The 14796-nt window shown below is 40.3% G+C and overlaps 1 protein-coding gene across 3 annotated transcripts; it reads left to right on the forward strand.

Annotated features, from left to right (window-relative positions):
• The first annotated feature begins 819 nt into the window (after positions 1–819).
• LOC311039287 (poly(U)-binding-splicing factor PUF60-like) lies at positions 820–13771 on the forward strand. 3 transcript variants are annotated; one of them, XM_084049044.1, is made up of 12 exons: positions 825–878; positions 3201–3301; positions 3498–3593; positions 3832–3921; positions 5572–5622; positions 5981–6142; positions 6957–7049; positions 8699–8912; positions 9309–9541; positions 10547–10661; positions 11853–12109; positions 12912–13771. In XM_084049044.1, exons 3-12 carry the CDS (start codon positions 3516–3518, stop codon positions 13209–13211), a joined length of 1593 nt encoding a protein of 530 aa, XP_083905170.1. In that variant the 5' UTR covers positions 825–878; positions 3201–3301; positions 3498–3515; the 3' UTR covers positions 13212–13771. The 3 variants fall into 3 exon arrangements, with proteins under 3 accessions (XP_083905169.1, XP_083905171.1, XP_083905170.1); XM_084049043.1 differs by lacking the exon at positions 3201–3301 and having other exon boundaries at positions 820–878; XM_084049045.1 differs by lacking the exon at positions 3201–3301 and having other exon boundaries at positions 820–878; positions 9309–9499.
• Positions 13772–14796: the final 1025 nt, after the last annotated feature.

Here is a 14796-nt window from a genome sequence, read left to right on the forward strand (position 1 = left end):
GTTGTTATCTAGGCAACTCCCATTGCAACGCCCCCTTTTAGGCAATTAACATGAACACACCCACACACCTTCATACTCACATACTTGAGCAACATTTCGGCCTAGTAGGACAAAAACTAGAAAGATTTGATCAACCACTGGTGGCCATTTTGAAAAATGGCTGCCACGCCCACCAGCGTGAGAATTTGTGATGGCCCAATATCCAGTTTTGTTCCCAATATATCAATCAACACTTCTGCCAAATTTGGCGCTTTAATCACAAAAGGGAACGATTAGGCTGATATATCGTGACACGCCGCCCCACTATGTGGCAGGAATACTGGGATGAGGGGGAGGTTGGAAGACACATGTACAACATCCAAAAGCGGGTCGGTACTGAGAGGGCGGTGGGCTGGAAGAGGAAGGAGGAGAGTATCATCACACGGTTGAGAATAGGACATACAGGGCTGAATGATTCACTACATAGAATAGGGAAGCACCCGACAGGGAAATGTACAGAGTGTGACGAACAAGAAACAGTAGAACATGTACTTCTCCAATGTGGGAAGTACAACAGTGAGAGGAATCAATTATATCTGGAGTTGGAAAAGGGGAAACATCATGATTTAACACTGTCAGGTCTCTTAGGGAAAGCAGCAGGGAAAGTATACGATAACATCATTAGATACACAAGAGAAACCCAGTTAGTCAATAGAGTTTTATTTTTATTTATTGGTTTACTGTACATGTCCAGTTCACAATCCAGTCCAGCTGGTGGCGGTAACTGCCAAAAAACACGAGAGAAGAAGAAAAAGAAGAAGTCACTCTGACTTTCCACCGGTCTGTTCCTTCCTGGATAGACGGTGTGCTCGAGCTTCATGGCGGTAACGGACACTGCGGTAAATTCATGCCTAAGAATACCTCTTTAATTGCAATATTAACACATTTATTGCGCAAGAAATGCGTGATATATAATATGTATGTGCTTATTTATCTGCTTATTCAGTAAAAATCCTAGTGTGGGTTGTATTAACGGGGGGAAAGACGCTCGAGCGCGTTTCTGGCGGCATATTGATGCTGAACAACTACTGACTCAATAGGCTAGCTAGCTAGCTAGGCTAACGCGTTAGCTTAGCTACATCGCATGCTAACGGGCCTCAAAATGCGTTGAGCTGCCTAAAACGGAGCATCTGGAAATTATTATAAATACATGTATTAAGCTTAGCGTGCAGAGGTGGTGTTTGTAGTTATTATTAGTTGTTTTGGGGGTCATGTGGGGGCGTATTGAATATTACGTAACCTGGCTAACGTTAGCTCTTCCTGCGTGTTTTTTAGCGATCACGACCATTGTTGCCATGTCCGTTTATTGTAAGCGACTTTGGGGGTTGTTTCTAAAAAGGTGTAGTTGCTTATTTAGGCTTGCTTGCAAATTATTGTCGTCATTTTTTTTAAACTAGTGGTTCTCGAATATTTCCATAAATGTTTTGTGCCAGGGAGCAAAATATTTTAAAAAAATCACATTCTAGTTCAGGAGTTTTTGAAAATAGCAGACCTACAAGCTCACAAGGCCTCGTGAGCTTGTAGATCTGCTATTTTCAAATAGCCGATGTACCTCAAGTGTACTCATTTGGCATTTTTTTTTTAAAAAATCAGTAGTTCTCAAATATTTTCATAAATATTTTGCGCCAGGGAGAATTTGTGTTGTGTTGGGATGTTTAAAAAAAATATGCCAAGTATTCCACATTTTAGTTCAAGGAGTTTTTGAAAATAGCAGATGCATATATTACATTTAAAGTGCTTATCATGTGGCTTAGTTGTTGCTTCTTTTGGCCTTGTTTTCCTAGACCTGGACGCTTATTTCTCTCTCGAAACATGGCAACACTGATCACGACAACGTTTCATTCAGAAAGAAACCAAAACCTAGCTGGGCTTCAGTTCAGTCTGTAGGCCCCGTTTCTATCATCACTTAATGTCTGTTGTTTTTATATGATTAAATACATGATTCAATTATACCATGATACACGAAGGTCAACTAAGGCAGTGGTTCTCAACCAGTGGTTCGGGGACCACCAGTGGTCCTTGAATGGGTTCCAGGGGGTCCCCAGACAAATTATTAGGAACCAAATTGAACCTTGTGTGTCTGTAACTCTGAGTGTACAAATGAAGTTTCATTGGTACACTCAGAGTTAAATGAACACTGATGATGATACTACTGTGTAGATTGGGACCCCCAAGAAATCAAAATGGATGAGTCCCTGGCATATTTTTTCAAATCGGGGGTCCCTGGGTTAATATGTGTCAATGTGGGGGTCCTTGATGCAAAAAAGGTTGAAAACCACTGAACTAAGGCAATTAAGTTGCTACAAATTATGGTAAATAAAGTAATCTGAACCCATAAAAGACATCTTGGAAGGAAGCTTCGCTTAACCACTTGAACCCAGCCAGCATCCCAATTCTAGGGGGGGAACAGTCACTATAAAATAGCTGATCTATAAGATCTAAAACGCGTTGCGAGCTTGTAGATTGGCAATTTTCTGGCGAAGACATTTGGTGTGTAGATGGATAAGTAACAGGAACAGTGGGCTTTAAGGAAGAGTGGGTATCTCGATGTAAAATGGGCTATTTTGTTACAAAATGTTATATTTGGAAAGTATTATTTTAAATAATGTAAAGTATACATGATTAGAACATGAATGAACGTTTGACAATTAAGGCCTATTTCTACAATTGCTACTAAACCTGCTACTAAACCTGCTTTTCCGATCATTTTGGGCATAAACATAAACAATAAATAAGAAGTTGAAGGATAAATGTAGATCTGACATTGATGTACCGTGCATGTTCAAATCATTTATACTTTACATTTGAACATTTAAAAATGTTTTAATTTAGTAACCATTTTGGTCAAAATTGCCAATCTTACACTCTCCTCATATTCAATGGAAACAGCGATCCAAGCGGGTCCTTTTTCACTAATATTAGACTCTAGTATTAGATTACTAGACTCTTGTATTAGGATGTTTAATTACACAGGTGCTAGGAAACGACCTTTCATTGTTATACCAATGTAACAAAGGGCAAGCATTCACATTTAGATGAACTTAACATAAATGGCACACACAATGTGAAATGTTGTGAACCAAGTACTAAAAGTTAAATGATACACGCTGGCTGTTGTTTTTTTTACCATCAGTCTGAAGGCATTTTCTCTCCTATCATAGAATTTGTTGAATTGTTAAAGCTTCCCCCCCCATCAGTCTTCTTCCCCTTGGGGGGTGTCCTGCCTCAGTCTGGTGGACCCAGCGATTAGCGGGTTGTGTAGGTAAGGAGCCTGTGTGGTCCCCAGTGGGTTTATGTGTGTATCTGACATATGAATGTTTCAAATCACACAAGTCATTCAATGCAGGGGAATTTTATTTCTGTTTTGTATTTTTGGCCACTGATATATAGTTTTTCTGTTTGTTTTAGTAAAACAAAAAAAAAGTTTTTTGTGTTAATGTTTTCCGTCTGCTCTTCAGGGAGGAGAAGTCCTGACGATGGAGAATGGACAGGGCACAGGCTCCAAGCTTGGCCTGCCGCCTCTCACCCCGGAGCAGCAGGAGGCACTTCAGAGGGTATAACCGACCACACCACATCTCCTCCACACTCTAGTCATAACATGTCACATATAAGAATTTCTTTTTTTATTTGTCACCGCTCTCTACAGGTACAAGAAGCAAAATACGAAATTTTTGCTACAGCACTTGTATGAAAACATAACGCTCCAAATACAACAGAATTTGCATGAAAAGGGCCGCTTTTTTTAACGCACGTGACATTTATTGCGTTCTGAAGTGTACCCTGTTTTTTCAGGCAAAGAAGTATGCGATGGAGCAAAGCATTAAGAGTGTCTTGGTGAAGCAGACCATTGCCCATCAACAGCAGCAGCTTACCAACCTGCAGGTGAGATGAATGCACAATGAAACCTTTTGGAGGCATCCTCAACAAACCTATGCTCAGATATCACTTAACCCTAGAGCCATATGAAATCCGTGTTAACGGAATCGCGGACGGAATCGCGGAAATGACCAATAAAAATGGAATTGGAATAAAACACGGAATATTGCAGAATTTGGAAAAAAAAAAAAAATCGCGGTAAAATATTTTTTTTTACCGCGAATTTTTACAAATCCACGGGACACCACCATTTTGCATGGCCACATCCTACTTTATAAATAGTAAAATCCACGTAGAAATAGTCTTAGAAAGACGATAGAAACAATAATACATGCGCGACGCCATTTTGCGCATGCTCAGACCGAAGTCACCGAATTATTTTGGGAACATTTTTGCGTATAACACAACAAGGGCCATGTATGGACTGTTATATCTTGAACATTTATTCATTTCCACTTACCAGACACTTTTTTTTATGGTAAAAATGAGCATAAAAAGCAAAATACAGAATTCAGAAATATTAAAATGGAAAAAACAGAATTTGGGAAAAAATAAAACGGAATTGGGAAAAAAATAAAACGGATTTCATATGGCTCTACTTAACCCATTAAGACCTGAGGCGAATGTTAAAAAAATCTAAATCCTTTTCAAGATTTTTCAAAAATAGCAAATCTACAAGCTCATGGCGCGGCCGAGTGCCGCGCCATGAGCTTGTATATCTGCTATTTTTGAATAGCCAAAGAAATCTAAAGTGACACAGATGCGTTCCAGGTCTGGTGGACATTTTAGTCATTTTACTTCTAGACCTCCCCTAACCTATATCCCATATTTTTTTTATTAACTTGTTTCAATGTAATTACTATATGTATGTATATATATATATATATATATATATATATATATATATATATATATATATATATATATATATATATATATATATATATATATATATATATATATACACACATATATATACATATATATATATACACATATACATATATATATATATACATACATACATACATACATACATATATATATATATATATATATATATATATATATATATATATATATATATATATATATATATATATATATATATATATATATATATATATATATAGTAATTACATTGAAACAAGTTAATAAAAAAAATATGGGATATAGGTTAGGGGAGGTCTAGAAGTAAAATGACTAAAATGTCCGCCAGACCTGTATATATGTATATATATACATATATGTATATATGTGTATATATACATATATGTATATATATATATACACACACATGTATATGTATATATATGTGTATGTATATGTATATATATATATATATACACATGTATATGTATATATATGTGTATGTACATGTATATATATACATATGTGTATATATATATATGTGTGTGTGTGTGTGTGTGTGTGTGTATATGTTTTTTATAGTAGATATTGATTACATTCATGAGCCGGTCAAAACGTAATTTCATTCTGCTGTGCACTTGTCCTGTGTATAGTTTGAATGACAACGTTTACTGGTATGGTCTGTTAGATAGACATAGCGTTTTAAACACTTGTATTCAAAGCAATGAAACAGCAAAGCTCGGTGATGCCTAACCTACTTTTTCTTCATCTTTGCTGTCTTTTCAGATGGCAGCAGTGACGATGGGATTTGGAGATCCACTCTCACCTTTACAATCGGTCAATACACTATTTCACTTTTTTTTCTGTGCGCATTCCCGATGAAAATGGACTGTAAACCTTCTTTTATTTGTAACTCTGCCTCAATCCGTGCCATTTTCAGTCCACCAAATAGTGCATCTTTTACAAGAAAACATGACTTTCTAACTGTCATTGTAGCTGGTCCTTTTTTTCTAATGGAATCACTTGTAAAATTGTCAAAATATGGCCCATACTAATCCCACATGGAAATATCAAATATGTTACTGTAAAAGAGCAGCATTTACTCATACATATTTAGATTTGTGTGTGTCTGTGAGTTCTTCTCGTTGCTGCAACACCCGAATGCTGAAAATGCATTGTTCTCCTTGATCGGCAGGTGGCGGCTCAGCGACAACGGGCTCTAGCCATCATGTGTCGTGTGTATGTGGGCTCCATTTACTACGAGCTCGGCGAGGATACCATAAGACAGGCCTTTGCTCCCTTTGGGCCCATCAAGAGCATTGACATGTCTTGGGACTCTGTTACGATGAAGCACAAGGTTCGTGTTCCTCCCACCGCTGCAGTCCAATGTGTGCCGATTTTAAGTTGTAGGACCACGCCTATAGCGGTTATTGCCTTTTTTGTCGACATGGGTATCGTTATTTATGCAGCCGATTATCAACCTGACATCCCTATTTTGGGCAAGTCATTATAGTAGGTGAAAATTTCAAAAATATATTGACAAGCTCAGAACATGTGATTCGTTGTGTGATTGTAGATTTACTATTTTATGTTTTTTTAAAACTATTTCCCCCCTAATTGATTTTTCACAAATTATTGGTCAAACTAAAAAATCGGGCATTTGTTGGGCTCTAATTAGATGTTTGATGAACAAATCATGAATGCAATTTTTTTCTCGGCTATAGTTTACGCTTGGAACAGTGGTTGAGGATTGCAAATACAGATCTGGTCAATATAAATGACCATTGACCAGATCTGTAGAGGGCACAGTTGAGTAAATAAAATAATTTCCGTCTGGCGGACATATTTCCTTTCCTTTTCTCCCAAAAAAGTGTATTACACAGAGAAGGCGGGGTCCTGAGATGTTTCCCACCATGGAGAATAGTCCTTTAACAACACAAAACAGCCTTTGTTTCGATGAGTAGCGAAATTGTTTTCTTTATTTTGTACACTACAGTTGGAGACCTTGCACGTTAGTGGGAGTTTCAGTCTATGGTAATAATAGCACCGCGCCTGGCAGAGCGTTAGCGAGAACCCTCGCTAACGCTCCGGACCACGGCTAGAGCTCCCTTTGCCATGGATGGATGTCCATAGGTATTGTAACACGTTCTCTTCCCTGATGTGTTATCCAGGGCTTTGCCTTTGTGGAGTATGACGTCCCAGAGGCAGCACAGCTGGCTCTGGAGCAGATGAATTCCGTCATGCTGGGTGGGCGAAACATTAAGGTGAGTGGCCCTGGTCATGTACTGTAGGGATCCATCCATGCACAAAAACCAGGACAACCAGCGCCCTCTAGTCGTTTAACCCTCTTTTTCTTTTGTTTTATTTTAGGATCCCGAGTCGTTTTTCTCATCTCACTGCTTGTTAATTTGTTAACAATGTGAAATTATTTTTTTGACTAAATTTGAATCGTTTGAATGTCTGAAAGTAATCTAAATACGCTCTCATCTTCTTTCCCTCCTTTTTGCTTTTTTTATTTTTGCTTTTGTGTACGTGTCCGTTGCTTTCCAGGTGCGTGTGCTTGCGTGTATGTGTGAGTGTATTTGCCATGTGTTGTGTTTTTTTGTGCTGTTTTCTCTTGCTCTCCATGATGTCACCACATTGTCTTAGTGAACCCGCTCCAGTAGGACCGCGCCCTGCGGTGCTCCCTGACGCTGCTCTCTTTGTCCACGATGTGCTGATGATGGGCTGCGCCTGGTTGGTGTTGCTTGGCCGCCCCACCTGCAGCACAGATCCCGTCACACCCTATACGTTCGTCTGACGTAGGGTAGCTCAAACGGGGCCCTTTGTTTGGCTCAGGTCTCTTTAGGGCAAACGCGTTGGGAAGAAGAGCGATTTAGCAGTAGTGTGTGTGTGTGTGTGTGTAGGCGATCGTTTGGCGTTCCCTGGGTCGTTGTTGTTCCAACTAGCTCAGTCAGTGTGGTCACGCTGTACACAAAAGTTGATCTTGTGGTTTGCTAATAAGGCTGTAGTTCCCAGTGTAATAACGGTGTTGTCAAAAATACACAATTTGGTTTGGGTTTTTTTATGTTTTCTTTTAAGTGCATTTTTGTAGTTGCATTGTAATTTCATTAAGTGGTAATATGCATACGGAAAAGGGCTTGATGTTTTCCACTATGAAAAGGCGTGTAGCTCTTATTACAATGCAATTACAAGCGAACTATTGATTTTTAGTGTAACTATGAAAGGCTTTACCTGGAATTACAGTATTATTTCAGAGATCAGCTTAATGTTTAGTGTTGCCACTCGATCTTAGCTGCACATCTGTAGGCATCCTGAAGAGGCATTTTTTTTATTGACAGGAAGAGACTGGCTTTGAATTGAGTTTCAGCTTAGGTTAGAATGCGTGTGAGCATCACAAGAGATGATTGGCCTAGTGTTTCAGTGCGATTGGTTTATTCTACAATTTATTTTATCTTATATATCTATTACACTTACTATAACCTTTTGGTAGATTATACATTGATTTAGCAAAGTACTTTGATAATTAGCCTGTAAACCAACCCAACCATACCATAACCTAATCGTAGCGTTCTGGCTGCTAGGCTATAACAGGGCTGGTATACAGGCTAGGATTATCGATTAGATCTACTGGAGTTCCCAAACCAGACTCAGACCTCGGCTGGATGGTCTAGTGGAGATGCAGCTAAGCAGGGCTGGTGGAAAAGTTGGCGACAAAGTGGAGGAGAGTCCCTTATTTAATCAGTTCAGTGATATTTGGTGGGTGGTTATTAAGCTCTCAGTGGTCTCTGGTTGAGGTTTGCGGTTAATGCGTCTTTAACGGTTGGCTCCATGAAACCCCCCCTATTCAGTAGTCGGCTCCACATGAACCCCCCTATTCAGTAGCCATGTGCTGGTATGATCTGTGCTGTAGGTGGGGCGGCCAAGTAACATCGGTCAGGCGCAACCCATCATTGACCAGCTGGCAGAGGAGGCACGCGCCTTCAATCGGATCTACGTAGCGTCCGTCCACCCCGACCTCTCGGACGAGGACATCAAGAGTGTATTTGAGGCCTTCGGACGGATCAAGTCGTGCACGTTGGCCAGGGACCCGACCACGGGACGCCACAGGAGCTTTGGCTTCATCGGTGAGCTTGCCTGTGGAAAGGCCCTCAAAGCTGTGGGTGTTGTCCTAACTAGGGATGGCCAAATGGAGACATTTTATTAACCGGCTAGGCGGCTACCATTAGGCCTTACAGATTAATTGATCGATAACCGTTAAGGAAAACATTTTTTAAGGGCCAAAATAAATTTTATTTTGAAGGGAATAAAGTGGAAGTCACGTGTGGTTGCAGGTGTAGACTTGGCCAAAAAACGATTTAAAAACATTTTGGCCCTTAAAAAAATTGGGGAAAAAAATTGAACGATTCATTTTAATCGTTAGTATTAACCGGTTGCCGATTTCTTAAAGGTTATCGGTTGGCCATCCCTAGTCCTAACGCCTGTTGCCTCAGCTACTAAACTACACCTTCTTTTATCCCCAGAGTATGAGAAGCCACAGTCTGCCCTGGACGCAGTGTCGTCCATGAACCTCTTTGACCTGGGGGGTCAGTACCTGAGGGTGGGCAAAGCCGTGACGCCACCCATGCCCATGCTGACCCCCACCACCCCCGGCGGTCTGCCGCCCGCAGCGGCTGTAGCCGCAGCGGCAGCTACCGCTAAGATAACGGCCCAGGCAAGTATGAATCCCTTCCAAAGGGATTTAATGGCCTTCCAGGTAAATATAATTCAGATTTAGCTAGACTTAAAACTTTATCTGATAACCAAAAATAGCATAGGTGAAAATTATGAAGCTTAATATATGTACAACCATAACAATGAAACATTAACTTGTCCTTTCCCCAATTTGAATGCTCAACCGTTTATTCTGAAACACGACAGATGACTTTGAGCACAAATCTGACTTTTTCATCCCCGCAGAATAGAAGAACATGCTTCTACATGTGTTAAACAATAAGTTTAAAAACTGAGAAGACAGTTATATCTGTTCTCGGTGCCATTTCCTTTATCCCATTAAGACCTGGAACGCATCTGTGTCACTTTAGATTTCTTTTGCTCTTCAAATATAGCAGATATACAAGCTCATAGCGCGGCACCGAGTGCCGCGCTATGAGCTTGTAGAAAAATCTTGAAAAAATATTTATTTTTATTTTTTTCAAAAAACTGTTAGGATTTAGAAATAAATATTAAGAATCGCCTCAGGTCTTAATGGGTTATAATGGCACATTTTATAGTTATTTAAAAAAAAAAGAGGATACAAAGCCACCCAATTTGCTGATAAGGTGTGTAAGCTAATTTATCCTCTGAGTCATACCTCTTCATCCTCTTTGAGTCATACCTCTCTAGCCACTACAAACACATTCACCCGTAGTTCAGATCACTTTGTCAAAAAATATTGTTTGAAAGGTAAAATACTGCATTGTGTAGCATGTGTTGATTCTGAACCCTTTGTTCTCTTGTTGTTGTTCTTTTTTCCTCCTGTACGTGTACTTGCCCGCTTGCTTATAGAGAGATGAATGCGTTTGATGATGATAGAGAAGCGTAAAACACTGTTTTAGTGAGCTTGAAGTGTGTTGTCGTTGTTGGGAGAGGTGAGGAAGAACAAGGTGTGGTTTAGCTCTCACCGTGTGTGTCACGCAGTGTGATCGTTGACTGTGCTGCCTTGTGCCTGTGTTTCTGTGTGTTTCCCTTGCCTAATGTCTCCGGCCCCCCCTCTCTCAAGGAGGCTGTTGCCGGGGCATCAGTCCTTGGGGCGTTAGCCGCGCCCCAGCTTCTTGGTCAGCAAATGGGTATGCCTCAGGCCGTCATGGCTGCCCAGGCGCCAGGAGTTATCACAGGTGTGTAACGAAAAGCGTGAATTGAGTAGCTGAGTGAGTAGTAAAACCTGCAGTAATCGAGGTTTATCAGTAACCTGATTAACATGAGTTAAGTTTGGTTCCTTCCTCCATTTTCTTCTATGTATAAAGCAACTTTGGGTATTTTGAAAAGAGCTGTATATATTTTTTTATTGATTGAATACTTTATTAGTCAGAAATGTAAACGGCGGCACGTGGTACAGTAAAACATTAAGGGCCCTATTTTCGCCGGTGCCTTACCCGTTATCCCTAAACTACTTTGCCATTTTTTACTGTTTTTAAAAAACATTTTCAAATAGTTCAAATAGCCTCTACAAGCTCACAGTGTATTGATGTAGATCGGCAAGTAGAACTATTTTAAAATATTTTTAAAAATAGTCAAAAAAATGCCAAAGAAGTTTAGGGATAGTGGGTAAGGCACTGGCAAAAATGGGGCCCTACAGCCATAAGGATAACACAAAAAAAGTCTAGGGGACTTGTGGTCCTATGTATTCAATTCATCGACATAGCATAAAATATTAACACATAAATCTGAGCTATCATTATGAGTGACTTGTATAGGAGCTCCACATAGGTAATTTTGGTGGACCCAATGCAATTTTAACCAGTTAAGCCCTATAAAGTGTTCCTAATATTTCCAAAAACAAACAACATTGGACATGGCAGATCTACAAGCTCACATCGTGTGACGTGTTGTGAGCTTGTAGATCCATCTTTGAAAGATTTTCAAAAATGTTTGCCCAAATTTCGCGATGTCGGGGTTAAAGCAATCTCTCAAGACAGATTCTCTGTCAGCACCACTGCCCCAAACAACATAAACTCAGAAGCAACCCCGGGAGGAAGTGGACTAAGAAAGAGGAGGAGCCAAAGCCAGTTCCTGTCTCTACACAGAAAATGAGGTGGTGCCTCCAGAGGCAGAAAACAAAGGGGGACATTTTTTTTTTTTTTTTTTACCAAATAGGTTTCCAGATTGGGGTTAAAGTGGTTAAAATACATTGCATTATTATTCAACTTCACCTAATCATTGAGAAAATGTCGGGTACAAATGCCTAATTCTGTCTTAACCTTCACTGATGTTAGGAATTCACTGGCAGTCACTCCACATTAGTCAATAATATTTCTCTGGCGTTGTCGTGGCGCCACCTTGTCCTGAATCTCTGCCTTCCCGGACAGGTGTGACTCCAGTGCGGCCGACAATGCCGGTGCTTCCCCAGGTGGGGCTCGTGAACCCTGTGCTGTCGTCGCCGCCGGTCCTCTCTAGCCAAGCCATGGCCGCCGCGGCCCAGAACCTACTGCAGGAGAAGAAGGAGAAGGAGGAGAGTCAGCAGGACGGGACGGGACAGGAGATGTTGAGCGACCAAGAGCACATGAGCATCTCTGGCAGCAGTGCCAGACACATGGTCATGCAGAAACTGCTTAGAAAAAATGAGGTGAGTTGATGTGATGTGGAGATGAGGTCCGTTAACACTGGTAGCAGTAATTCACTGCCACGTTCTAGTTAAGCGTTAAGGTTCCAACACATTGTCTATACCAAACCTTTTTGACATGAAGTTGCCATGATTTTATCTTCTTGATTGTCAGCGTTCTATATCAACGTTACGTTTAATTATGACACCACATAAAAAAAAATCTCTGGTGATGGATGGTGTGAATTCTAGGGTTGTCACAATTTTTACATAATTGCCTCAATTATTTTGCATAATCGTCATAATCGTATCCATGTTGAAATCATTTCATATATTTTCAAACATTTTCTAAAAATAGCAGAAATAGTTGATCTACAAGCTTACAACACATCACTCCGTGACACGTTGCTATTTCTGCTATTTTGAAAATCATTAAATGTCAGTAACTTCTTTGTATGTTTCAGTTATTTGGCATATCTGCCCTGTGCAATTTTTGGATTACGAAGCCTAAAAGGCAAACAGAAATTACGTTTTTATCCCTATGTTCCAATGTTCACTAAAACACAATTAAATCGTTAATTATTTGTGTGACAATTAATAGTAAACTTGTGACAGCCCTGGATTCAGCTTTACGTGGTTTCGGACCTGCATCCGAAATGCACTTAAAGAAATGTGTGTATTTATCTATCTATCTATGCTTGAAATAAATGGAAGACTAAGGGGCACATAATTTATATGTAGAAAGTCTTGTTCACTCTCCAATGAGAAGGTGATGTAAGTTGGTGCTCCCTCAGTTCTTGTTTTTTTTTCCTCCCCCGCTCTGCAGTCCACGGTGATGGTGCTCCGAAACATGGTGGGGCCGGAGGACATCGATGACGAGCTGGAGGGCGAGGTCACGGAGGAGTGCGGCAAGTTCGGCGCCGTCAACAGAGTCATCATCTACCAGGAGAAGCAAGGCGAGGAGGAGGACGCGGACATCATCGTCAAGATCTTTGTCGAGTTCTCCATGGCCTCGGAAATGAACAAGGCCATCGAGGCCCTAAACGACCGCTGGTTCGGCGGTCGCAAGGTCGTCGCCGAGGTGTACGACCAAGACCGTTTCAACAGCAGCGACCTCTCTGCATAAAACTGTCCAAGTCTGAAATGGTCTGCCAAGAACTCGTTGCATACCAGGTTGTCTAAACCCCACACACATCACTGTCAATGGCAACTGGAGCTATACGGGCTTTTTTTAACCTGTAATGATATTTTCCTTTCGTTTTTTTTTTGTTATTAAATGTCTCAGTTTGAGGGATTTGTCTAAAACTGTTGCGCATCAGATTGTCTTCTCACATGTGAACTCCCTTTTTTTTTCTTTTTCTTTTGTTAAATGTTTTGTTTTTTTAATCTGATATGATTAGCTTTCCCATGTTTGCCTATATTTTTTCCTCCTTTTTGTCAGGAAATGTAAACATGTTTTTCTACATTATTATTATTGGTTCTCATTGTCCACAAAAAAAAGTGAGAAATTGTAAATGGACGGTTGTGTGATTGATTGGTGGATGAAGGAGAAGAAGAAGAATCCTGATGAAGATGTTCAGTCATGTTTTTTTCTGAACCCGTTCGTTTTGATTGTGAAGCCTAGGGAAGTGTTTGATTATTCAGTTAAAACGTGTACTCAATAAAACATTTTTCTGACCGTAATAATATTTATTTGTAATCTTAAGTTTTGGGCTGTGCAACTGCATGCGTACGTTTCCAGCTGGGTAGTTACCGACGTATTCACTGGTGAGTTTGTGAAACATGACCTGTATCGTGATTAGTGGCATATCTACCACTGAACCAACGACTACCATCATCAGTTAGTTATCAGTTAGCCAAGGCATAATCTCACATTCTGCCTGACAAGGTATCTATGCAAAGTATGGTAACTGAAACAGTCGCCCCCATTTGTTTAGTGGACCACTCGTCTCCAGTGATTCTTAAATTTGTTTTACTGAGGTTAGGAATAAGTTCAGGACCGGGCATAGTTTTACTGAGATTAAGTTAAGGAATGAGTTTAGGTTAAAACATGTTTTCACTGAGGTTATGTTTAGGAATACCTGGTGGTGACCATTCCGGGGTCGCCGGATTTGACCCAGGACGAACGTTCTTGTATTCCAATGTAGTTCTGCTGGTAAATATTGGGCAAAACGATTGTGGCCAAGTGACCAACGGAAACTGGAATGCCCCCCATTTTTTTCACGGACCTCTCTCCCCCAGAGGTTCTTGTATTTGTTTTACTGAGGATAAGGTTAGAAATAAGGTTAGGTGTAGGCATAGTTTACTGAGGTTACATTTAGGAATAAAGTTAGGTTTAGGCATAGTTACTGAGGTTACATTTAGGAATAAGGTTAGGTTTAGGCATAGTTACTGAGGTTACATTTAGGAATAAGGTTAGGTTTAGGCTGAGGTTACGATTAGGAGGAATACCAGCTGGCGACTTCCGAGGTTGCTGGATTTGCCCAGGGCGACTCTGTTTTGGGGCGAGCGTTTAGGTATTCAGACCAACAATATCTAACTATAGAAGCTTCTTGTCTGCCTGTGGGATTGGACATGAAACTATTTACTTATTTACATGAAATTGTTAGTTTATGGAGCTGCCTACATCTTACCGAAACCAATCGGTACAGGTATATGACATGACCCCAATCAAACTATTTCAGCTAGTCTCATAAATACTAATACTGAAA

This window comes from Gymnoscopelus microlampas (assembly GCF_963454915.1).
Source record: "Gymnoscopelus microlampas genome assembly, chromosome: 22".
Taxonomy (NCBI): Eukaryota; Metazoa; Chordata; class Actinopteri; order Myctophiformes; family Myctophidae; genus Gymnoscopelus; species Gymnoscopelus microlampas.

Coding starts and splice junctions, on each gene's coding strand:
- LOC311039287 (XM_084049043.1), top strand. CDS start 858: ATGGCGGTAACGGACACTGCG. Junction 3,594..3,831: donor AGCAGGAGGCACTTCAGAGG/GTATAACCGACC, acceptor CTGTTTTTTCAG/GCAAAGAAGTATGCGATGGA. Junction 7,050..8,698: donor TGGGTGGGCGAAACATTAAG/GTGAGTGGCCCT, acceptor TCTGTGCTGTAG/GTGGGGCGGCCAAGTAACAT.